Genomic DNA, 25,599 nt, shown 5'->3' on the forward strand with positions numbered 1-25,599 from the left:
TAAATCTGTGTTTCCTCTGGTTCGTGATCCAACCAGCAATGAAAATCATTTTTCTTTATTTACTCTCATCAGAAATCGTTTGCAAAGTTAATCACCTCTATCAAATTTCTGAGGCCAGTTTCACAAATTCTCCGTTTGAAGCAGTTGCCTTTGGATGAATAAATAGCATCATCACCGGGCTGCTGCACTTGCTGGGGTTTCAGTTAGTTTTTTTGTGATGTCTTCAGAAAAATTCGATTAAGAAAACATTGCTTAAAGACTTGGCCAGGTTGCCCATATGTGAGGGCTGAGTCATCGAGTGCCAGGAATACTTGGCAGAGTCAATAACCACAGAGGCCCTGTTACATGTGGGTTATGAAGGTGGAGAATGCCCACTCAAGAGATTTCAGTGTACAACAACAAAACCTTGCATTTATAGAGTGCCTTTTAACATCATGGACTGATCGCCCGACAATATTTGAGACCCAGCCACAGGTGGCCAAAAACTTGGTTGAAGTGATAGGTTTTACAAAGTGTCTTAAGTAAATCATAAGAACGTAAGAAATAGGAGCAGGAGTAGGCCATCTAGCCCCTCGAGCCTGCCCCGCCATTCAATAAGATCATGGCTGATCTGTCGTGGCTCAGTTCCACATTCCCGCCTTCTCCCATAACCCTCAATCCCCTTGCCTATCAAAAACCCATCAACCCGCGTCTTAAAAATATTTAGCGAGGCAGCCTCCACCACTTCAACGGGCAGAGAATTCCAGGGATTCACCACCCTTTGAGTGAAGAAGTTCCTCCTCAACTCCATTCTAAACCGCACCCCCCTTTATCTTGAGGCTGTGCACTCTAGTCCTACTGTCCTTTCTGAGCGGGAAGAGCCTCTCTACCTCTATCCTATCCATCCCATTCATCATCTTATATGTCTCAATGAGATCTCCCCTCATTCTTCTAAACTCTAATGAGTACAAGCCTAGTTTATTCAGCCTCTCCTCATAGCTCAACCCCCTCAACTCCGGCATCAGCCTAGTAAACCTCCTCTGCACTCCCTCCAAGGCCAAAATATCCTTGTGTAAGTGCGGCGACCAAAACTGCACACAGTACTCCAGCTGCGGCCTCACCAGTGCCCTATACAGCCGCAGCAAGACCTCCCTACTTTTATATTCAATCCCCCTCGCTATGAAGGCCAGCATCCCATTCGCCTTCCTGACCACCTGCTGCACCTGCAGGCTGGGTTTTTGCGACTCATGCACGAGGACCCCGAGGTCCCTCTGCACCGTCGCATGCTGCAGTTTTTTGCCATGTAAGTAATAGTCCTTCCTACCATTATTCCTACCAAAGTGGACAACCTCACATTTGCCAACATTAAATTCCATTTGCCAGTTCCTGGCCCATTCGCCCAGCCTATCTAGATCCTTCTGCAGACTCTCCACACCCTCCGCACAATTTGCCGTTCCATCAATCTTGGTGTCATCAGCAAATTTCGACACCATACACTCGGTTCCCTCCTCCAGATCATCTATATAAATGGTGAATAGCTGAGGCCCCAGCACCGATCCCTGGGGCACTCCACTAGTCACCAACCGCCAATCCGAATAGCACCCGAATAGCATCAAAGAGAGTTAAGGAGGAATTCCAGAGCTTTGGGTCCTGGAAGTCAAAGGACAGTGGCAGAGCAAAGGAAGTAAGGGATGTACAAGAGGTCTGAAGTACAGGAATGCAGAAACGGCGGCACGGTCACATAATGGTCAGCACTGCTGCTTCATAGCGTCAGGAACCTGGGTTCAATTTCCATCTTGGGTCACTGTCTGTGCGGAATCTGCACGTTCTTTCCGTGTCTGCATGGGTTTCCTCCCATAGTCCAAAAGACATGCTAGTTAGGTGCATTGGCCATGCTAAATTCTCTCTCAGTGTACCCGAACAGGCACTAGAGTGTGGCGACTAGGGGATTTTCACAGTAACATCATTGCAGTGTTAACATAAGCCTACTTGAGAAACTAACAAATGAACATTCAATGACATGATTACACTGCCAATCAATTCAGCTAAATTTAGCCAACCAAGGAAGCAATTTAAAATGTTCAATCCCATTCCTATTTACATCTAATTATTCTTAGAGTTTTTTTAATAAGTTTAAAAAACAGGAGGTTTGAGTTTAAGAGTCGTGGGGTTATGCTGCAACTATACAGGACATTGGTGAGACCACATTTGGAATATTGTATTCCGTTCTGGTCATCTCATTATAAGGAGGATGCGGAAGCATTGAAGAGAGCGCACAGGAGACTTACCAAGATGTTGCCTTGTTTGGAGGGTAGGTCTTATGACGAAAGGTTGAGGGAGCTGAGGCTTTTCTCTTTAGAGTGGAGGAGGTTGAGAGGCAACTTAATAGATGATGAGGGGGATAGGTAGAGTGGACGTTCAGAGACTATTTCCTCGGGTGATGTAGTTGTTACTAGGGGCATAACTATAAGGTTCATGGTGGGACATACAGGAAGGATGTCCAAAGTAGATTCTTTACTCAGAGAGTGGTTGGGGTGTGGAATGCACTGCCTGCTGTGATAGTGGACACTTTAGGAACTTTCAAACGGTTATTGGATAGGCACATGGAACACACCAGAATGATAGGGAGTGGGATAGCTTGATCCTGGGTTCGGATATAGCTTGGCACAACATCGAGGGCTGAAGGGCCTGTGCTGTGCTGTACTGTACTGTTCTATGTTCTTACTTTTACATTTCCTCTTTATTCCCCCTCTGAATCCAATCTTTTTTCCTCTATTCTTCTTTTGATACCCAAATATCTAACTTGATTCTAATTCATCCTTTTTTTTCTCTGTCATTCCTCTGTTTCTTTCTCAATCCTTAAATCTCATTTGGTTAAGGAGATAAATTGTTTGCCCCCTCTTTCAGCATGGTCCCAGATGTCCTGTTTCCCTCACTACGCTATTATTAGATTGCAATTCCAGCGAGTTACAACATTAATTATATTCCATAAGAATATGAGAACCGGGACAATGAGGCCATATAACCCCTCAAGCCTGCTCTGCCATTGAATAAGATCAGGGCTGGTTTGCTGCCTCAACACAAAAACATAAGAAATAGGAGCAGGAGTAGGCCATCTAGCCCTTCGAGCCTGCTCCGCCATTCAAAAGATCATGGCTGATCTGCAGTGGATCAGTTCCACTTTCCCGCTTTCTCCCCATAACCCTTACCTAACACCACTTTCCTGTCGCATCCCTTGATTCCCTGAGACACCAAACATCTGTATGTCCCAGCCTTAATCGGCGATGGAACATCCACAACCCTCTGGGATAGAGAATTCCAAAGATTCGCAATGCTTTGAATGAAGCAATTTCTCCTCATCTCTGTCCTAAATGCTCAGCCCATTATCCAGAGACTGTGCCCCCATGTTCAAGATTCTCCAAGCAGGGGGAAACAATCTCTCAGTGTTTACCCTGTCAAGCCCCATCAGAATCTTGTATGTTTCAAAGAGTTCACTTCTCATTCTTGTAAATCCAGAGAACTTAGGCCCGATTTACTCAGCCTCTCATCATCGAGCAACCATCTCATCGCAGAAGCCAATCAAGTACATCTCCGCCAAATAGGTGAGGAAAATTCTGACTAAATGTCACCGACACAAGATAGCATGGTAGCTCAGTGGTTAGCACTGCTGCTTCACAGCGCCAGGGACCCGGGTTCAATTCCCATCTTGGGTTACTATCGGTGTGGAGTTTGCACGTTCTCCTTGTGACTGCGTGGGTTTCCTCCAGGTGCTCCGGTTTCCTCCCACAGTCCAAAAGATGTGCGGGTTAAGTGGATTGGCCATGCTAAATTGCCCCTTAGTATCAGGGGTAAATGCAGAGGGTTATGAGGATAGGGCCTGGGTGGAATTGTCGTCAGTGCAGGCTCAGTGGGCCGAATGGCCTTCTGCACTGTAGGGAGTCTATTCTATATTCTACGATGACCCACTTCAGCAAGTTCTAGCCCAAACATTGGTCTGGATTTTACTTAACCACATGGTGTGGTTCATTTCTATCGAAGGGATGAAGTAAAAGGGATCGATTTTGCTTGTGGAGGTACCATCATTATCATCTTAGCAGCAAATTGGACAGTTCTTGACCACACAACGGGTAAGCAGCTATTCCACAGGGGAATTGGTCAGAGTGCTCTGGGTGGCTGTTCTGCACTCTTCAGCCCCACGTCCCAGTTTACTGACACACACTGAGAGGAATTTGAGACAGCGGTGGAAATTTTCTGGTGGCTTCTACTGATGCTGATCCTCTCCCTCCCCTGGTTGCAGGTTCTTTGGCATTGGAGGGTGCCAACAAACCCATGGACAACGGAGGGACTGGAAGATCCTGTGTTTGGCCAATGGCCAACCACTTCCATCACCACATAGCACAGCAGGGGAGCGTGCAGAAAATCCCATCCTGTACATTGAGGATGGAAACAGTCTAAACTTTCCCCTAAATCTACAATCCCACCAATTCCCTCATCCCAAAAGGTAAACTGAAGCATTTTTATTCCAACAGCAAGGTATTGATAATGTTTGGCACATTGCAAATATTTGCAGTAAACACCAAAGCAAAAAGATTTTATACAGCATCTTTCCCAGCCTGAAGTTTTTTCAAAGTGCTTTACGGGCAATTAATTATTTTTGAAGGACAGTCACTGCTTTGAGCTTAGTGCAGAGCAAGCTCCCACACACAGCCAAGTAATAACAGTCAAATAAATGGCTTCTGTGACAACGGATGAGGAATAAATATTGTTTTTTTAAAAAGTTTATTTATTAGTGTCACAAGTAGGCTTACATTAACACTGCAATGAAGTTACTCTGTAAATCCCCTAGTTGCCACACTCCAGCGCCTGTTCAGGTACAGTGAGGGAGAATTTAGCACGGGCCAATGCACTTAACCAGCACATGGGAGGAAACTGGAGCACTCGGAGGAAACCCACACAGACACGGGGAGAATGTGCAGACTCCGCATAGCCAGTGACCCAAGCCAGGAATCAAACCCTGGCACTGTGAGGCAGCAGTGCTAACCACTGTGGCACCATACCGCTCAGGACACTGGTGAGAACTCCCAATCTTTTCTTCAGTATGATGTAAGGGATCTTTAACAGCTCTCCAAGAAAACAAACCAGGAATTTGATAAGCATTGCAATTGAAAGGAGGAACCTCCGATACTGTAGCACTCGCTCAGTTCTGACACAGATTCTAAGTCCTTACTACACACTCAAATCTTTGGAGCAGGCCTTAAATCCACAATCCTCTGAGCCAGAGGACAGATTGCTAACCATCGGGCTAAGCACGCTCCTCAAATACTGGGGATGGAGAGATGGAATGGATGGAAATCAAACCCAATTGTCAGCTAACATTCATATGCCATACCAACACAGGCCACATGATGGCAACCAGGAGCCAACTGTTTGCCACATCTTGTCACCCATCAATGCAATTGTACAGTTCCGTTGTTGTCCTAACTTTGGTCAACAGGTCTAGCAGGAGGATAACGGAGAGGGTTTTATCCACATGTATCCTCCTAACAACACTAAGCAAAGATGGTTACTGTTTGTTGTGCGTAGATTGGTTACTGTGTTCACCTACTCTGGGTGTTTCGATAATGTGACGGTTACGATATGATGCAAGCTTGGTCTTTATAACGGAGCCTAACATCCACTTTCTCTTTCATGTTGGACAAGTGTTTTGGCCGGACCTCAGTTGAAGACACTCTCATGCCAGTGGTTCAAGCCCCATGCTGGGACTAGAATATACAATATCATGCGATATCCAATACCGAGAGAGCGCAGAGGTCATCGGCAGAGCTTTCCCATGGGAGCTTAAGCCAAGCTCTGTCCTCCCTCTCAAGTGGACACGAAGGTCCCACAGCAGTATTCTGAAGTACAACAAAAGAGTTCTCCCTGGTACCCAGACACTCATCTCTTAACCAAGGTATCTACAGTAAGAAGATTCACAACAGCAGGTTAAAGTCCAACAGGTCTATGACTCACCTGATGTAGGAGCAGTGCTCTAAAAGCTAGAGATACCAAATAAACCTGTTTGATTGTAACCTGGTGTTGTGAGACTACTTACGGTGCCCATCCCAGCCCAACACCTGCATCTCCACATCAAGGTATCTACAAAACAGATCATCTGGCCATTATTGCATTGTTAATTGTGGGAGCTTGCTGTGCATAAATTGGCTGCCATGTTTCCTCCATTACAACAGTGACATGCTTTGCAAGTAGTTCACTGGCTGGAACCTGGCTTGAGCCATCCGGAGGGTTGTCTTCCTCTCCGTCTCTCCAATTCTCCCTTTATTTATTCAAATCTTTGGTACAGATTGCCGCAACAGTCCTCACCTCTACTGAGCATAGCGCCATTTTCCTTGTAGTCGAGAATCTCTGCATCTTTCCTCTCCAAGAGTAGCATCAGGTCCTGGGTTTGTCTGTGCAAAGCCTGCATCATATTCAGTAAGGGGCAGATCATGTGGCGGGATACCTGCAGATAATAGATGGGGACAAATCAGATTGGTTTTGGCACCTAACGTTACAGGTCTTTCACCTTATCTGAAACACACACAAACATGCTGCCATGTCACCCAGTGCAGAACTGATTATTTGTAAGTTCTGTGCATTCCTCATTAATACTGGTGGAACCGTGGAATTTCTGAGCACAGAAAGATGCCACTCAGCACATTAGACCAGTCTGGCTCTCTTCAGAAATGTACATAGTTAGACCCATTTATAGAATCATAGAGGTTTACAACATGGAAACAGGCCCATTGGCCCAACTTGTCTATGTTGCTCAGGTTTTACCACTAAGCTAGTCCCAATTGCCCACATTTGGCCCAGATCCCTTTATACCCATCTTATTCATGTAATTGGCTAAATGCTTTTTAAAAGACAAAATTGTACCCGCTTCTCCTACTACCTCTGGCAGCTTGTTCTAGACACTCACCACTCTGAGTGAAAAAGCTGCCCCTCTGGACCTTTTGTATCTCTCCCCTCTCACCTTCAACCTATGCCCTCTAGTTTTAGACTCCTCTACCTTTGGAAAAAGACATTGACTATCTACCTTAAAAGCAAAATACTGCAGATGCTGGAATCTGAAACAAAAAACAGAAAATACTGGAAAATCTCAGCAGATCTAAAAGCATCTGTGGAGAGAGAATAGAGCCAACATTTCGAGTCTGGATGACCATCCGTCAGAGGAGTTCTCCTAGTATCCAGGCCAATATTTATCCTTCAATAGACATTGCAGAAACAGACTGTCTGCTCGTTACCATTTTGCTATTTGTGGGAGTTTGCTGTGTGGAAATTGATAATAAAGTTGTACCAAATACAATTTATGGTCAAAACTCTGGAGATGTGGGCCGAAAGATGGCATATGGAATTTAACCCAGACAAGTCCGAGGTGATGCAATGTGGAAGGTCTACTGCAAAAGGAAAATATACAATAAACAGTAGAGCCCATAGAAATATTAGCAGATAGAGGGATCTAGGTATGCAGATCCACAGTTCCCTGAAGGTGGCACTCAGGTGGACAAGGTAATCAAGAAGGCATACGGCATGCTGGCCTTCACTGGTCGGGGCATTGAGTATAGGAATTGGAAAATCATGTTGCAGCTGTATAAGACTTTGGCTAGGCCGCATTTGGAGTATTGTACACAATTCTGGTCATCACATTAGAACATAGAACAGTACAGGCTCTTCGGTCCTCGATGTTGTGCCGAGCTATGTCCAAACCCAAGATCATGCTATCCCACTCCCTATCATTCTGGTAAATTATTACCGGAAGGATGTTGATGCATTGGAAAGGGTGCAGAAGAGATTAACCAGGATGTTGTCTGGTTTGGAGGAAATGGAGTATGAAGAAAGATTGGTCAAACTTGGATTGTTTTCATTGGAGTATTGGAGAATGAGGGGGGACTGGATAAAGGTTTACAAGATTACGACAAGCTTGGATAAAGTGGATAGTCAAAGTCTTTTTCCCAAGGTCCTCAAGGATATTTTGGCCTTGGAGGGAGTGCAGAGGAGGTTTACTAGGCTGATGCCGGAGTTGAGGGGGTTGAACTATGAGGAGAGGCTGAATAAATTAGGCTTGTACTCGTTAGAGTTTAGAAGAATGAGGAGAGATCTCATTGAGACATATAAGATGATGAATGGGATGGATAGGATAGAGGTGGAGACTCTTCCCGCTCAGAAAGGATAGTAGGACTAGGGGGCACAGCCTCAAGATAAAGGGGGGGCGGTTTAGAACGGAGTTGAGGAGGAACTTCTTCACTCAAAGGGTGGTGAATCTCTGGAATTCTCTGCCCGTTGGAAGTGGTGGAGGCTACCTCGCTAAATATTTTTAAGACGTGGGTTGATGGGTTTTTGATAAGAGAGGGGATTAAGGGTTATGGGGAGAGGGCGGGAATGTGGAACTGAGCCACAACAGATCAGCCATGATCTTATTGAATGGCGGGACAGGCTCGAGGGGCCAGATGGCCTACTCCTGCTCCTATTTCTTATGTTCTTAAGGTCGAAAGGTCAATTACTCAGGGGCATAGGTTGAGAATGAGAGGGGGAAGGTTTAAAAGAGATATAAAGGGCAAGTTTTTCAGACAGAGGGAGGTGAATGCCTGGAACGCACTGCAGGTGGTGGTGGTGGTGGAAGCTGATTCTATAACAATGTTCAAAGGGGCATCTGGATAGATACATGATTAGGCAGGGGATAGAGGGATATGGACTGTGTTGAGATAAAAAAAATATTAGGGAGGCAGCTATGTAGGCACAGACTTGGTGGGCCAGAGGGCCTGTTCTTTGTTCTTTGAAATAAGAAATTTACAAATAGATATGGGGTAGGTTAAGTAAATGAGCCAAAATTTGGCCGATGGAGTTGAATGCAGATTAGTGAGAGATTATCCATTTTGGTAGGAAAAATAGAAAGGCAAATTTTCTAAATAGGGAGAGACTTCGTAGTGCTTTTGATGCAGAGGGATCTGGGTGTTCTCATGCATGAATCTCAGAAAACTAATATGCAGGTACAGCAGGTAATAAGCAAAGTAAATGGAATCTTGGCATTTATTGCTAAAGGAATAGGATATAAAAGTAGTGAAGTATTGCTGCTACTCTACAAAGCGTTAGTGAGACTGCACTTAGAATATTGTGTAGTTTTGGACCCCTTACTTGAGGAGTGGTGGCAGGGTGGCACAGTGGTTAGCACTGCTGCCTCACAAAGCCAGGGACCCGGGTTCAATTCCCGGCTCAGGTCACTGTTTGTATGGAGTTTGCACGTTCTCCACATGTCTGCATGGGTTTCCTCCAGGTGCTCCAGTTTCTTCCCACAGTGCAAATGTGTGCAGATTAGATGGATTTGCCATGCAAAATTGCCCCTTAGTTTCAGGGGGACTAGTTAGGGTAGGTGCATGGGGTTGTGGAGGTAGGGCCTGTGTGGGATTGTAGTCGGTGCAGACTCGAACGGGCCGAATGGCCACCTTCTGCACTGTAGGATTCTATGATACTGATGTATTTGCATTGGAGGCGGTTCAGAGGAGGTTCACGAGATTGATTCCAGAGATGAGAGGTTTGATTTACAAGGATAGATTGGGCAGTTTAGGCCTATAGTTCCTGCAGTTTAGAAAAATGAGAGAAGATCGAATTGAGACCTACAAGATGATAAGGGGGAAAGACAAGGTAGACATGGAGAGGATGTTTCCTCTTGTAGGACAATCTAAAATAAGAGGTTATAGTCTTGGGATAAGGGATAACAGATTTAAAACAGAGATGAGGAGAAGTTTTTTCTCTCAGGGCAGTGAATCTGTGGAATTCACTATCCCAGAGCACGGTGGATGCAGGAACTTTGAGTAAATTTAAGGAAGAGGTGGACATATTTTTTAATCGATAGTGGAGTTGAGAGGTGATGGTGAAGGGGCAGGAGTTGAAGCTGAGATGGGATCAGCCATGATCGTATTAAATGGCGGAACAGGTCTGAGACCCTGAATTCCCTTCCCCGCTCCTAGTTTTATGAGGGGATACAGTTTAAAACTGAGAGGAATATTGTTCTCTCAGAGGGTACTTAGTCTGGAAATTCCCTTCTCCAGAGAGCTTTGGAGACTGGTTCATTGAAATTATTCAAGGCTGGGTTGGACAGATTTTTGATGGACAAAAGAGTCAGGTGTCATGGGGGAGGGTGGCCAGGAGGAGCCACAGCCATGGTCTTACTGAATGGCAGAACAGGCTCAAAGGACCAAATGGCCTGCTCCTGGCTCTAAGGTCCAGTGTTCCAATAATAAAAACCAAAATACTGCGATGCTGTAAATCTGAAATAGAAACAGAAAATTCTGGGAAAACTCCGCAGGTCTGGTCGTGTCTGTGGACAGAGGCACACAGAGTTAATGTTTTGAGTCCGTACAACTCTTCAACAGAGCAACTGCTGTTCTGAAGTGCCATACAGACTCGAAACGATAACTCTGTTCCTCTCACCACAGACGCTGCGGAGTTTTTCCAATATTTTCTGGTTGTATCCCTATGTCTCAATGGTAATGAGCAACTGTGCAAATTGTGTCTCAGTACAACTCAACATCTTTACAAGGAGCATCTTATAAGTGAGGGGAACAGGTTAAGAAAGGATATTGCTCACATACACGGTCAGTGCCATGCACGATAGTCAGTGTTGGGTCATGAGAGTTGTAATTTTCCAAAGAATTGAGGAGAACTGGAACATTGTATATGCAATCATTCACGGGCCGCTTATAAAAATATATAAATGTGAAGCAAGGTGCAAATTTACCACAGCCTGTTGATCGGTATCAGACTGAATAATTATGAGGTTTCCAGCAGCAAATAAACTGAGGTTTAGAATAGCAGCTCAAAATCAAATAATATCAAGCTTCACATTTTTTAGTGTTTGGTCACTTCAGACCCAGGTCCCTCAAAAACCGACATTGGCTGCAGTCTTTGTGTTGGATGTGGTCAGTCTGCTGGGCCTCAGTGACCGCACGAGTCTGGGCTAAACACAGCCAATGGTACATCACGCCTCCCCACATGGGCGTCGCCACAAGTTAGTACCTGACCACCAATCACCCTCAATGTTGACTGATAGTTTCGGCCGTGGCTCAGCGGGTAAGTCTCTCTAGCCTCTGACTCAGAGGTTTGTGGGTTCAAAGTCCCGCTCTGGGGACCTGAACACGGCATCCAGGCCAGCACAGCGAGTCCAGCATTGTGGAGGGCTGCACTGTCAGAGGTGGTGTTCATTGCATGAGGTGGTCAACTGAGGCCCCCTCTGCTCTCTGGGGTGGGCAGGGAGGATTCCACAACACTATTACTATGAATGCTACAGGAGGTTGGGGGGGGGGGGGGGGGGGGGGTACTCACCAATATTTATCCCTCAATCAACATCACTTAAAGAACTGCTTATCACATCGCAATTTGTGGGATCATGATGGGCACAAACTGGTGGCCACTTTTCCCACAACAGCCATCACATTTCAAAAGTGCTTTCCTGATTTAAAAGATTTTTCAGGCACCATGAGGTTGTGAACGTTGTTTCCTTTAAGTTAAGTAGGACATTTAGCCTGTGCTGCCAGTCAGGTCAGGTTTCGTCTGTCTGTAGTCAAACTCCATATACTTGTTGAAGTTCAGTAAGAAGTCTCACAACACCAGGCTAAAGTCCAACAGGTTTATTTGCAATCACCAGCTTTTGGACTCACCTGATGAAGAAGCAGCTCTCCGAAAGCTCGTGACTCCAAATAAACCTGTTGGACTTTAACCTAATGTCGTGAGACTTCTTATTGTGCCCACCCCAGTCCAACGCCGGCATCTCCACATCCTCGCTGAAGTTGAAAGCAAAGTTTTGTTGCACCTGGTACAGCATTGAGTAAACTGGTTGGATATGAAGTGCTCTTGGGTGCCAATTAATAGAGTCATCCATCTGTTTGCGAATAAAACTTGATTTTTTAATTTGATTTATCATTGTCACATTATTAGTATACAATTAGAAGTATTTTTTTCTTGCATGCTATACAAAGCACTCCGTACATAGCGAAGAAAAGGAGAGTGCAGAATGTAGTGTTACAGTCATAGATAGAGAATAGAGAAAGATCAACTTAGTGCGAGGTAGGTCCATTCAAAAGCCTGACAGCAGCAGGGAAGAACTGTTCTTGAGTCGGTTGGTACGTGACCTCAAACTTTTGTATCTTTTTCCTGACGGAAGAAGATGGAGGAAAGAACGTCCGGATGCATGGGATCTTCAATTATGCTGGCTGCTTTTCTGAGGCAGTGGGAAGTGTAGTCACAGTCAATGGATGGGAGGCTGGTTTGCATGATGGACAGGGCTTCATTCACGACCCTTTGTAGCCCCTTGCGGTCTTGGGCAGAGCAGAAGCCAAACCAAGCTGATACCGGAGTTGAGGGGATTGAGCTATGAGGAGAGGCTGAATAAACTAGGCTTGTACTCGTTAGAGTTTAGAAGAATGAGGGGAGATCTCATTGAGACGTATAAGATGATGAATGGGATGGATAGGATAGAGGTGGAGAGACTCTTCCCGCTCAAAAAAGACAGTAGGACTAGGGGGCACAGCCTCAAGATAAAGGGGAGGCGGTTTAGAACGGAGTTGAGGAGGAACTTCTTCACTCAAAGGGTGGTGAATCTCTGGAATTCTCTGCCCGTTGAAGTGGTGGAGGCTGCCTCGCTAAATATTTTTAAGAAGCGGGTTGATGGGTTCTTGATAAGAGAGGGGATTAAGGGTTATGGGGAGAGGGCGGGAAAGTGGAACTGAGCCACAACAGATCAGCCATGATCTTATTGAATGGCGGGGCAGGCTCGAAGGGCTAGATGGCCTACTCCTGCTCCTATTTCTTATGTTCTTATGTTCAAGCTATAATCAGAAAGAATGCTCCCATTTGGTCTTGGGCTTTTCATTACACTGGCAAGGCTGCATTGATTACCAGTTTCTACTTGTCCAAGGGAGATGATCATAGAATCCCTACAGCGCAGAAGAGGCCATTCATCCCATCGAGGATGCACTGACTATCTGATAGAGTAACTTATCCAGTCCCTCTCTCCCACCCTATTGCTGTAACTCCACACACGTTTACCATGGCTAATCCATCTAACCTACACATCGTGGGACATTAAGGGACAATTTAGGATGGCCAACCCACACATCTTTGGATGTGGAAGGAAACTGGAGCACCTGGAAGGAACCCACACAGAAACGGGGAGAATTTGCACTGGGTCCCTGGTACTATGAGACTGCAGTGCTAACCACCGAGCCACCATGATGCCCTCTTACCTTAGAAGAGGTAAAACTGCTTTTATTCCCCCTACCCGCCCAAGGTAAAATGGATGATGAAAACCAGTCTGCCTCACGCTCCAGTGGCACAGTGGTTAGCACTGCTGCCTCACAGTGCCAGGGTCCCAAGTTCAATCCCCAGTTTGGGTCACTGTTTGTGTGGCGTCTGCACACAATATCTGTGTGGGTTTCCTCCAGGTGTTCCGATTTCGTCCCACAATCCAAAGATGTGCAGGTCAGGTGGATTGGCCATGCTTAACTGCCTCTTAGTGTCTGTGGGAATTAGCTAGGGCAAATGCATGGGGTTATGGGAATAGGGCCTGGGTGGGTCTGTGGGCGGTGCAGGCTCGATGGGCTGAATGGCCTCCTTCTGCGCTGTAGGGATTCTATGATTCAAATGGCTGATTATCCCAGTTAATATGTATTTGTAGAAACACCACCTTGCTGCAACCTTGTTGACAATTTGCTTTTGGCTCCGACCTGTTAAAAAGTAGCATGTTGTATAATGTCTTCTCAGTGTTTCATCTCATTTATACACAGGATCAAAAGAATGACTGTCACCATCGGAAAACGCCTTACAAAAACAAACACAGTGCTGCAGGATTAGCTCACACTCTGTTTTCCCATGATGGTTTCAAGATTTCCCCCCACCCCAATGTATTTGCTCGGACGCTGAGTACTGATAGCATCAATGACCAACCTGCACGGACGGAGTCACTGAATGGAACAAGAGGATGATAAATTTCAATTCGTGCAATAGTCATAGCACATAGCAAGGCCATTCAACCCAGTGAGGCTGTGCCAGCTCCCAGCAAGAGCGACTCAGCGAGTCCCACTCACCCCCCCTTTCCCAGTAGCTCTGTAAATATTTCCACTTTCCGATTCCCCTTTGAAACCATGATTGAATCTGCCCCCACCCCACTCTCAGGCGGCTCCCAACAACTCACTGATTTAAAAATGTTTTTCCATATGCCGTATTTTTTTGCCGATCGCCTTAAACCAGTCTCCTCTGGTTCTCAAAAATTCCACTAATTGGACAATTTCTCCCCTGATCTACTCAGTCCAGACCTGCTCAGGATTTTGAGTATCTCTATCAAATCTCCTCCGGTGAGGTCAATCCCACTTTTTCCTACCTATCCAGGTAACTCTGTAGGACTGCACTCACAAATTAATAGGAGCAAAAATTGAAATCAACCATTGTGCACTGGTCCAGCTAGCCTTGCACTATCTGAGATACATCACCTCTCCAGGTGAAACCACCCAGCCCAACAGCAATACTTCACTGTTAATGCCACTGGAATGAACATAACACCATAAGACATAGGAACAGAATTAGGCCACTAGTCTGCTCCGCCATTCAATCATGGCTGAAATTTTTCTCAGCCCAATTTTCCTACCTTTTTCCCCATAACTCCTGACCCTCTTTTAGATCAAGAACCTACCTCCCTGTCTTAAAGACATTCAATGACCTGGCCTCCACAACCTTCTGCAGCAAAGAATTCCACAGATTCACCACGCTTTGGCTGAAGAAATTCCTCCTCATCTCTGTTCTAAAGGATCGTCCCTTTAGCCTGAGGTTTGTCATCTATGGTTCAGCACTTTCACCTCCAAGACGAGGATCCAAGTTCTGCTCCAGAACAAGAGTTAAATTCTGCTTGTCAGTAGCGAGGGTGAACTGCTCTGTCAGAGGAAGTATTCCAATGATGACCCTCTTGGCCTGTTCAACAAGGCATGAACATACAAATTAGCAGCAGGAGGAGGCCAATTGGCCCCTCAAGTCAGCACCACCGTTCAATAAGATCATGGTAAATCTGATTGTGACCTCAACTCCACATTCCACCCACCCCAATAACCTTTGACTCTATTCTTGGTCAAGAATCTATCTATCTCGCTCCAAAGATTCACTACCCTCAGTGAAAAAAAATCTCTTCCCATCTTTGTCTTAAATGGGAGACCCCTTATGTTTAAACTCTGATCTCTATTATAGTCCCTCCCATAAGGACAAGTGTCCTAAAGATCACATGATCCTCTTGGCAGAGCCTGGAGGGCTTTTGGTACCCTGGTCAACGTTAACTATTCTTCCGTCAATGAAACGCCATTAAAGAAATCCACCTCACAGCTACAGGTAAAGCATTTCAATATGCACAATGCATGCCACATTCAACTACACAGTGTTAGGGACCAGATCAGAAATCAGAAATTCCAAGGTATATTATGAAGCATAATAACTTCATATATTATGAAGTTACCCAACTTATTTTTGATTTTGGCATTAGGATGAGCATAAGGTGTTCCATTCCGGATGTAATTCAATTGACCCACCAGAAAGCTTTTATTAAAACAAACTTTATTTAACAACACAGCTAAAATATAAGAAAAAAATTAGTATGACCTTTATCGATTGAAAAATTTAAACATAAGAACATAAGAAATAGGAGCAGGAGTAGGCCATCCAGCCCTTCGAGCCTGCCCCGCCATTCAATAAGATCATGGCTGATCTGTCGCTGCTCAGTTCCACTTTCCCGCCCTCTCCCCATAACCCTTAATCCCCTCTCCTATCAAAAACCCATCAACCCGCGTCTTAAAAATATTTAGCGAGGCAGCCTCCACCACTTCAACGGGCAGAGAATTCCAGAGATTCACCACCCTTTGAGTGAAGAAGTTCCTCCTCAACTCCGTTCTAAACCGCCCCCCTTTTATCTTGAGGCTGTGCCCCCTAGTCCTATTGTCTTTTTTGAGCGGGAAGAGTCTTTCCACCTCTATCCTATCCATCCCATTCATCATCTTATATGTCTCAATGAGATCTCCTCTCATTCTTCTAAACTCTAACGAGTACAAGCCCAGTTTATTCAGCCTCTCCTCATAGCTCAACCCTTTCAACTCCGGTATCAGCCTAGTAAACCTCCTCTGCACTCCCTCCAAGGCCAAAATATCTTTGCGCAGGTGCGGCGCCCAAAAATGCACACAGTACTCCAGTTGCGGCCTCACCAATGCCCTATACAGCTGCAGCAAGACCTCCCTACTTTTATATTCAATCCCCTTCGCTATGAAGGCCAGCATCCCATTCGCCTTCCTGACCACCTGCTGCACCTGCAAGCTGGGTTTTTGCGACTCATGCACAAGGACCCCGAGGTCCCTCTGCACCGTCGCCTGCTGCAGTTTTTCGCCTCGTAAGTAATAGTCCTTCCTACCATTTTTCCTACCAAAGTGGACCACCTCACACTTGCCAACATTAAATTCCATTTGCCATTTCCTGGCCCATTCGCCCAGCCTATCTAGATCCTTCTGCAGACTCTCCACACCCTCCGCACAATTTGCCGTTCCCCCAATCTTGGTGTCATCAGCAAATTTCGACACTCTACACTCGGTTCCCTCCTCCAGATCATCTATATAAATGGTAAAAAGCTGTAAAAATCGATCTCTATAGTTCAAATTTAAGCAATACTCCCATAGACATAAATCCTACATCAGAATCAATTAGCACCAAAAACAAGTATGCTCATGTGGATACTAGATTTACAGTCCTTTAACTCCTCTGGACAGATACTACTCCCATATAGCAGTTCCCAAAGGAAGAGTTACCTTCAAGAAACAGAGCTTCAGAGAAAGAGCACTGTTTTCTGCTAGATCCCAAATCCAAAGAGACAGAGAGAGAGAGAGAGAGAGAGAGACAAACGCAGAGAGTTATTTCTTTTCTCTAGAAATCCCAAACATCAACTGAGTTGGCTTTCTCTCTGTGACCCTGGCCTCACCCAGTTACATGATTTTACCTGTCAAAACCCGAATCACATCCCACTCTGAAAAACTTCAGGGAAAAACACTAACATAACAATGCTGCATTAGTCCAGATTAAAAAAAAATCCAGTAATTAAGATCAATTTTGCTGCTGCAGTAACAACATAGGCTGTCGAGTACAGACATACAGAACTGATGGCTAAAACACATCCTGCACAAGAAACACAAATAACATTTCTTAAAGGCATAGTATCGTCACAATAGTAACGTATCTCAAAAAAGTTGATTGTATATGAAGTCTTTTGGATAGGCAGAGGGGTATGATAAGGTATTGTACAAATGAAAGTACCTTCCTCTTCCTACACCTCAAATGTCCAGTTTTCCCCAAATGTTCTTCACTGCCTTTCAGTATTGAGGGCATCAATTTTTAGAATGATATTCGCACAGAAGGAAACCATTCAACCATTCAAGCCTGTGGGATGCTTTTGAGAGAACTATCCAATTAGTCCCACTCTCCCTGCTCCTTCCTGCAAATTTATTATCTTTAATCATTTAAGGTCCTGTTATGAATGAGTTGGAGGATGAGAGTTATTTCAATTCCAATCCAACACAGAAGGTGCAGAGATGAGGGGAGACTGCTTCGGAGGAGGTATTTGCAGCTTAGAAATAAACAAAATGCACGACAGCAAGTACAGAGCCTTTAACCAGATAAAAAATTTGCCTGGCGACATGACATTCCAATGCCATGAAGTGTCATCTCTGTTGTCATGTTGCAGCCTTCCATCCAGTGACTCTAACTTCACTTCTCGCTGCCTCATCAAGGCTGCTGGCATAACTAAGGACACCACCCACCCCGGGCATCCTTGATTCCATCTTCTTCCGCTGGGAAAAAGATACAAAAGTCTGGGGTTATGTACCAACCGACTCAAGAACAGCTTCTTCCCTGCTACTGTCAGACTTCTGAATGGACCTACCGTGCCTTAAGTTGATCTTTCTCTGCCCGCTACCTATGACTGTAACACTACCTTTCGCACTCTCTCCTTTCCTTCTCCAAGAACGGTATGTTTTGTCTGTATAGCACGCAAGAAACAAAACTTTTCACTGTAAACTAATACATGTGCCAATAATAAATCAAATCAAATAAAATCAATTTTGGACAGCAAGATCTCACAAACGCAGTGTAGTCAATGGGCAGATGATCTGTTTTGAATTGAAGTAGTCGAAGATTTAATATTGGCCAAAGCACTGGGTACTCCACTGTTCCGTTTTTAATAGTGCAATGGGTTCTTTTACACTTGAGAGAGTAGACCCAGGCTCAGTTTTAAGATCTCAACATTGCAGCACTCCCATAGTCATGACACTGGTAGCATCAGACTAGACAAGACAGGAATGATTCCTAATGCTCTTCAAAGAGAAGCATGCACCTAGGATCAAACATTGAAAAGACAGCTATTTTCACTCCAGATTTGTCTTGCAGTAGAAAGGATAGGGAAGGAGTGGACTGAGAAATTTCCATTATCAGATTACATTTAAAATAGCCAAGAGGAGAGCAACAAATGCTTCCTTTCTTTATACAAAAATAAGGTAGTTAAACAACCCTGGTGCCTGGATTTAATTAAAACATGACACTAGGTTTGTGAAAAGTGAGAAATTTACATTTCTAAGCGAGGGAAGAAAAGGAAAATTGCAGCTGCATAATTAGAAAGAGCGATTGACAAGGCAAAGCAGCTACTTATCTCCAAAGGAGAGATGCCAAACGCGTCAAGAGAACAGTCAAATTTCCAAAACAGCCTTGAGTAATGGCTGAAACCAAGGGGCTTAGACCCACATCAACCACAAGTTCAAACCTCTCCCTCCTCAGTTGCCCATCCACTCAGTCTGCTTCAGACAGGTCCTCTGCAGAAGTGTACACTCCGGTCCATGGCAATATATCTGGATAGGGAGAGTCAGCCAAGAGATTGGTAAACCTCCAATACACCCCATCCCACATGCAAGTTCCTATTGCTCCTTTGGCATAATTACAAACCCAATGCAGTGTCAGCCTCGGCTCAGTGGTTAGCAACCTAGCCTTTGAGACAGAAGGAAACAGGTTCATGTTCCACTGCAGAACCTGAAGCACATAATCTAGGCTCCCAGCAGAGTTCTGTAGGAGTGCTGCACTGTTGGCGGTGCCATCTTTCGGATGGGACGTCAGACCGAGATTTTGATTACGCTCCTAAGTGCATATAAAAGACCCCAGTTAAGAACAACAGGGAGTTTACCCCAAGGTCCTGGACCAACATTGAACATCGTTGTAACAAATGATTACGACATTATCACAAGGCTGTGTGTGGGAGCTTGCAATGTGCAATATGGCCACCATTATAACAATGACAAACCTACTATAAAGTACTTTGGTCCACTGTGGTTGAAACAACTGTTCAATTTGTCCCATGACACTGCCCTCCATAGCCCTATCAATTTTTCCTTTAAAAGGATATACGCAATTTGGTTTTTAATGGTTGCTACTGAATCTGTTTCCACCATCATTTCAAGAAGTTCACTCAAGATCAGAACAACTCGCTGTGTTAAATAAATCATTCTCCACATCTTCCCAGTTTCCTGGTCAATCACTTCAAATTGACAGAAACATAGGAAATAGAGCAGCCAGCTTGTGAGCAGCAAGGTCCCTCCAATGCCACTGAAGTACAAACCAAGCTAAAGTTTTTTTTAAAAGTACTGTTTAAAAGTAAATAATGACCAGAACACTGAACAAAGAAAAGTACAGCCCAGGAACAGGCCCTTCGGCCCTCCAAGCCTGCACCAGTCACATTGTCCTATCCAGATAAACCTCCATGCCACATCTGTTCATGTGCCTAAACTGATAATTCTTAAATGTCGTTAACGTATCTGCCTCAACTACCTCACTTGGCATTCTGGGCCCCCACCATACTCTGTGTAAAAAAACTTCCCCTGGAAGTTCCCAGGCTGTGGAGAGCTGTTCCTTTTTTAAGTATAGTGTTGTGGGTTCCATTACCTCCACCCGAGAGGACAGAAAGAGACTCCGTTTTAATGTCTTACCTGAAAGCCTGCACCTCCAACAGTGCGACACTCCCTCAGTACAGCAGGCAATGCACAAGCACCAGGCATTTCCCACGGCTCACGCAGGGCGCTGCGCTGCATTCGCTCAACTTACTGAAGTAGCGACTATGGAGGTGGGTTTTGTGCTCAAACCTAACACTAGGTAACAGAGGGAAGTAATCAAAGAGTAAAGGAAAAATAAAGCACACTTCTCCCAGCTAGCATAACTCACAGGCATCCACACTAATAGGCAGAAAAATCAGACTTATCGTATTACAACTTTCCAAGAATATTTCAAATATAAAAATAGAAAATGTCGGATAAACTCAGCAGATCAGGCAGGATCTGTGGAGAGAAACAAAGTTAAAGTTTTGGATCTAAATGATCCTTCTACGGAACTGAAGGTAAAAATGTACGGAATTGTATAGTTGGAAAGGGGGCAGAGGAGGTGAGGCAGAAGTGAAGACTAGGAATAGGTCAGGGCAAAGAATCTCCTAACAGGGTTAGACAGGGTAGATGAATAGGTTACTGGGTTCGATGGTCAGCCGTGATCATAATGAATGGCAGAGAAGGCTCAAAGGGCCAAATGGCCGCTTCCCGCTCTTATTTTCTATGTTTCTATAACAGCATTAGATACCTGGGAATATCACCTCTGCAAGTTCCTCTCCAAGTTGCTCACCATCCTGACTTGAAAACATATCATTGTTTCTTCAAAATCACTGGGTCATAAGAACATAACATAAGAACATAAAAAATAGGAGCAGGAGTAGGCCATCTAGCCCTTCGAGCCTGCCCCGTCATTCAATAAGATCATGGCTGATCTGTCGTGGCTCAGTTCCACATTCCCGCCCTCTCCCCATAACCCTTAATCCCCTCTCTTATCAAAAACCCATCAACCCGCGTCTTAAAAATATTTAGCGAGGTAGCCTCCACCACTTCAACGGGCAGAGAATTCCAGAGATTCACCACCCTTTGAGTGAAGAAGTTCCTCCTCAACTCCATTCTAAACCGCACCCCCCTTTATCTTGAGGCTGTGCCCCCTAGTCCTACTATCCTTTCTAAGTGGGAAGAGTCTCTCCACCTCTATCCTATCCATCCCATTCATCATCTTATATGTCTCAATGAGATCTCCCCTCATTCTTCTAAACTCCAACGAGTACAAGCCTAGTTCATTCAGCCTCTCCTCATAGCTCAACCCCCTCAACTCCGGTATCAGCCTAGTAAACCTCCTCTGCACTCCCTCCAAGGCCAAAATATCCTTGTGTAAGTACGGCGCCCAAAACTGCACACAGTACTCCAGCTGCGGCCTCACCAATGCCCTATACAGCCGCAGCAAGACCTCCCTACTTTTATATTCAATCCCCCTCGCGATGAAGGCCAGCATCCCATTCGCCTTCCTGACCACCTGCTGCACCTGCAAGCTGGGTTTTTGCGACTCATGCACAAGGACCCCGAGGTCCCTCTGCACCGTCGTCTGCTGCAGTTTTTCGCCACGTAAGTAATAATCCTTCCTACCATTATTCCTACCAAAGTGGACCACCTCGCACTTGCCAACATTAAATTCCATTTGCCATTTCCTGGCCCATTCGCCCAGCCTATCTAGATCCTTCTGTAGACTCTCCACACCCTCCGCACAATTTGCCGTTCCACCAATCTTGCTGTCATCAGCAAATTTCGACACCCTACACTCGGTTCCCTCCTCCAGATCATCTATATAAATGGTAAATAGCTGAGGCCCCAGCACCGACCCCTGGGACAGTCCACTAGTCACCATCCACCAATCCGAATAGCACATTGTCAAAAATGCTGAACTCCCTAACAGCTCAGTAGGTGTACCTACAGCACATGGACTGCAGCAGTTCAAGGCAGCGGGTCACCACCATTTTCTCAAGGGTGATTAGGTATGGGCAACAAAAGTGCTGGATTAGCCAGTGACGGCCATATCCTGTGAAAATAATACTGAAAAAAATTAAACCCTAAATCAGCACTGTACCTCCTTCCAGGATCTCTATGTACCCACTGGAAAATGACACATAAAACTGAATGCATTTACTCCAGATGATTGTTCTTTGGCCAAATCCTAAGAACAGTACAGCACAGGAACAGGCCGTTTGGCCCTCCAAGCCTGTGCCAGTCACGTTGTCCTATCTAGGCCAACTGCTTATATCCCCATCTGTTCGTGTGCCTATCAAGATGAGTCTTAGGTGTGAGTAATGTAACTGCCTCAACCACCTCACTTGGCAGTGCATTCCAGGCTCCCACCACCCTTTGTGTAAAAAATCTTCGCTCACACATCTCCACTGAACCTTTCCCCCCTTATTTTGAACCTGTCCCCCCTTCTAATTGTCATTTTTGCCCTAGGAAAAGGCTTCCAACTGTTACAGACCAGAACTTTGTGAAACTGAAACAAAAGGCCTTCAGCTTTTGTATTCAAGGCCACTTTGAGATACAGGTCAACACTCCAACAGACTTTAAGGATTGCTTGAATATTGCGGTGGAGGGGTATACAGGACCCCACCACCCCATCCCTCACCAACCCTTTATTTCCCATCCCAATTTACAAAGGACACTGTCAAATCACCAGCATAATCCTCAGAGATGAAGATTATGCTGGTGTATATCATGAACAAGGCAATGCATACAGAAGAAAGAAAGTGCAGAACGCAGAATTCAAGACACAAGTCCAGATTTTTCTGGAAAGCATTCTAAGAAAATAAAGGGGTCGCAGCCAGCATTTAAAATAGAGTTGCATATAGTGACAACACAAAACCAGAGCAGAATGGAAATGTTTGAACAAGTCTTGCCCATTGATCACACCTAAAGCCTGCACTCTGTAAATGACCGCACAGATCAGTATGATACGTCTATCCCCCATTCACTGCCTTTTGTTGGAGAAATCACCCAACTTTTACAAACATACGAATTAGGAGTAGGAGCAGGAGTAGGCCACTTGGCCCTTTAAATCTGCCATTCAATAAGATCATGGCTGACGAGTGTCACCTCAACCCCACTTTCCATTTAGTCCTGATAATCTTTCTCTCCCTTTGTTAATCAGGAATCTACCTAGCTCTGTCTTAAAATACTCAAACACTTTTATAAAATTCATTTTATTCATTCACAAGATGTGGGTGTCACTGGCCTGTGTTTCATTGCTCATCTCTGACTGCCTTTAAACTGAGTGGCTTAGTAGACACTTTAAGAGTCAACTACACTGTTGTGGATCTCGAGTAACATGTGGGCCAGATCAGGCAAGGACGGCAGGTTTCCTTCCTTCAAGAACATTAGTGAAACAGATGGCTTCCACTGCCTTTTGAGGAAGGGAGTCCCAGAGATTCACAACCCTCAGAGAAAAGTTTTCTCTGTCTGAAATGAGTGGCCCCTTATTTTAAGCACTGACAGCCGAGTTCTAGATTTTCCAACAATGGGAAACATCCTCTCCACGTCCACCTTGTCACTACCCCTCAGGACCTTCAAGATTTCAGTCAAGTTGCCTCTTATTCTTCTAAACTCTAGTGGATACAAACCTAACCTCACTAACCTGTCCTCATTAGACATTCCTGGTATTAGTCTAATAAACCTTCTCTGAATTGCTTCAAAAGCATTTACATCTTTCCCTGAAGATAGCAATACTGTACACGGTACCCCAGATGTGGTCTCATCAACGTCCTGTACAACTGAAGCATATCGTCTCTACTTTGGTAATCAATTCTCCTCACAATAAACAATAACATCCTATTAGTTTTCCTAATTACTTGCTGTACCTGTTGTGATTCATGCATTAGGACACCCAGATCCCTCTGCATCGCAGAGCTCTGCAATCTCTTGCCATTTAGATAATAAATTTATTTTTTATTGTTCCTGCCAAAATTGACATTTTCATATTTGCCCACATTACATTCCATTACCAAATTTTTGTCCATTCAACCTATCACTTTGTAGCCTCCTTACGTCCTCTTCACAATTTACTTTCCTACTTATCTTTGTGTTGTCAGCAAATTTAGTGACCATATCATCAGTCCGTTCATCCATGTCATTGATATAAATTGAAGCCCCAGCACTGATCCCAGTGGCACATCACTGTCACATCCTGCCAGCCAAAGAATGAGCCATTTATGCCAAATCCACTTCCTGTTAGCTAACCAATGCATGCCATTATATTACCCCACACCATGAGTTTATGTTTTCTGCAATATCTTTTTGTCAAAAGACTTTGCTGTAGCTTGGACCAATGAGTTCCAAACGCTGTAGTTCAAGGAGACTCTTTAGATAGTTTGCTGTAGTGTGCAGCTTGGTGTATTGGTATTGTCACTGGATTCTCAATCCAGATCTTCAGGTTAATGCTCTGGGGACAGAGGTTCAAATCCCATCACGGTAATTGATGGATTTTAAATTCAATTAATAAATCTGGAATGTAAAGCTAGTCTCAGTGAATGGTGGCCATTGAACTATCATCGATTGTCATAAAAGTCCATCCGGCACACTAAAGCCCTTAAGGGAAGGAAATCTGCCGTCCTAACCTGGTCTGGCCTACATGCGATTACCTTTTGGAGCGCTGCTCCTTCATCAGGCGAGTGGGATTTAGTTCACAAACAGGGCATCTAAAGACACAAACTCAATTTACAAAATAATGGTTGGAATGGTTGGATTTGCATTCCAACCGTTATTTTGTAAATTGAGTTTGTGCCTTTATATGCCCTGTTTGTGAACTGAAATCCCACTCACCTGATGAAGGAGTAGCAAGCGCTCCGAAAACTAGTGGCTTGTGCTAGCAAATAAACTTGTTGGACTTTAACCTGGTGTTGTGAGACTTCTTACTGTGTTTACCCCAGTTCAACACCAGCATCTCCACGTCATGGCGACATGTGATTCCAGACCCAAGGTAATGTGGTTGACTCTTAAGTGTCCTCTGAAGTGGCCAAGAGAGGCACTCAGTTCAAGAGCAATTAGGGGTTGGCAACAAATGCTGGCCTTGCCAATGACGCCAATATTCCACAAAATAATTTTGAAAAAGGTTCATCCTAACCCACAGGCGGACAATCATAAAATCATTATATATGTTATGGCAGCATCAATCACTAAACCAAGGCTGCAGGGACTAGAGATTAGAAATTTGACACCGGTTTAAAACTCTTGTGCAACCAAGGATATAGAATTCACAGCACCGAAAACAGGCCATTTGGCCCAACATGTTTATGTCAGTATTTGTGATCACTGACTGTTTCTTCCACCCTTCCTTCACCTCACTGTGTACCCAACTCTACAGCAGTGCCTAAATGAGAAGGACGGACTACAGAAGAATGAGATGGGTAAATAAGATTCGGATATAAATGGGCAATCACCGTCTGTTTTGAGACTTCAGGGTAGCCAGCTCACCTCAGTCTCAAAACTCTGGCAGTGTCTAAAGAAGATTAAAGTCCAACAGATTTATCTGGTAGCATTCATCAGGTAAGTGGGAGTTCTGACTTTAACCTGGTATTGAGAGACTTCTTATTGTGTTTACCCAAGTCCAGTGCCAGCATCGTCACATAATGTCTAAAGCGGTATTGTT

General features: G+C 44.7%; 1 protein-coding gene across 1 annotated transcript in view; it reads right to left on the reverse strand.

The window, feature by feature from the left end:
* nhej1 (nonhomologous end-joining factor 1) overlaps positions 1-25,599 on the reverse strand; it is a 237,523-nt gene that overhangs the window by 200,932 nt on the left and 10,992 nt on the right. The window contains exon 4 of the mRNA XM_080199547.1: positions 6,340-6,478. Within this exon, the coding sequence (XP_080055673.1) occupies positions 6,340-6,478 (139 nt within the window). The remainder of the gene's footprint in view (positions 1-6,339; positions 6,479-25,599) is intronic.

This window comes from Carcharhinus amblyrhynchos, chromosome 11, assembly GCF_965287045.1.
Source record: "Carcharhinus amblyrhynchos chromosome 11, sCarAmb.v2.hapA, whole genome shotgun sequence".
In the NCBI taxonomy this organism is placed as follows: Eukaryota; Metazoa; Chordata; class Chondrichthyes; order Carcharhiniformes; family Carcharhinidae; genus Carcharhinus; species Carcharhinus amblyrhynchos.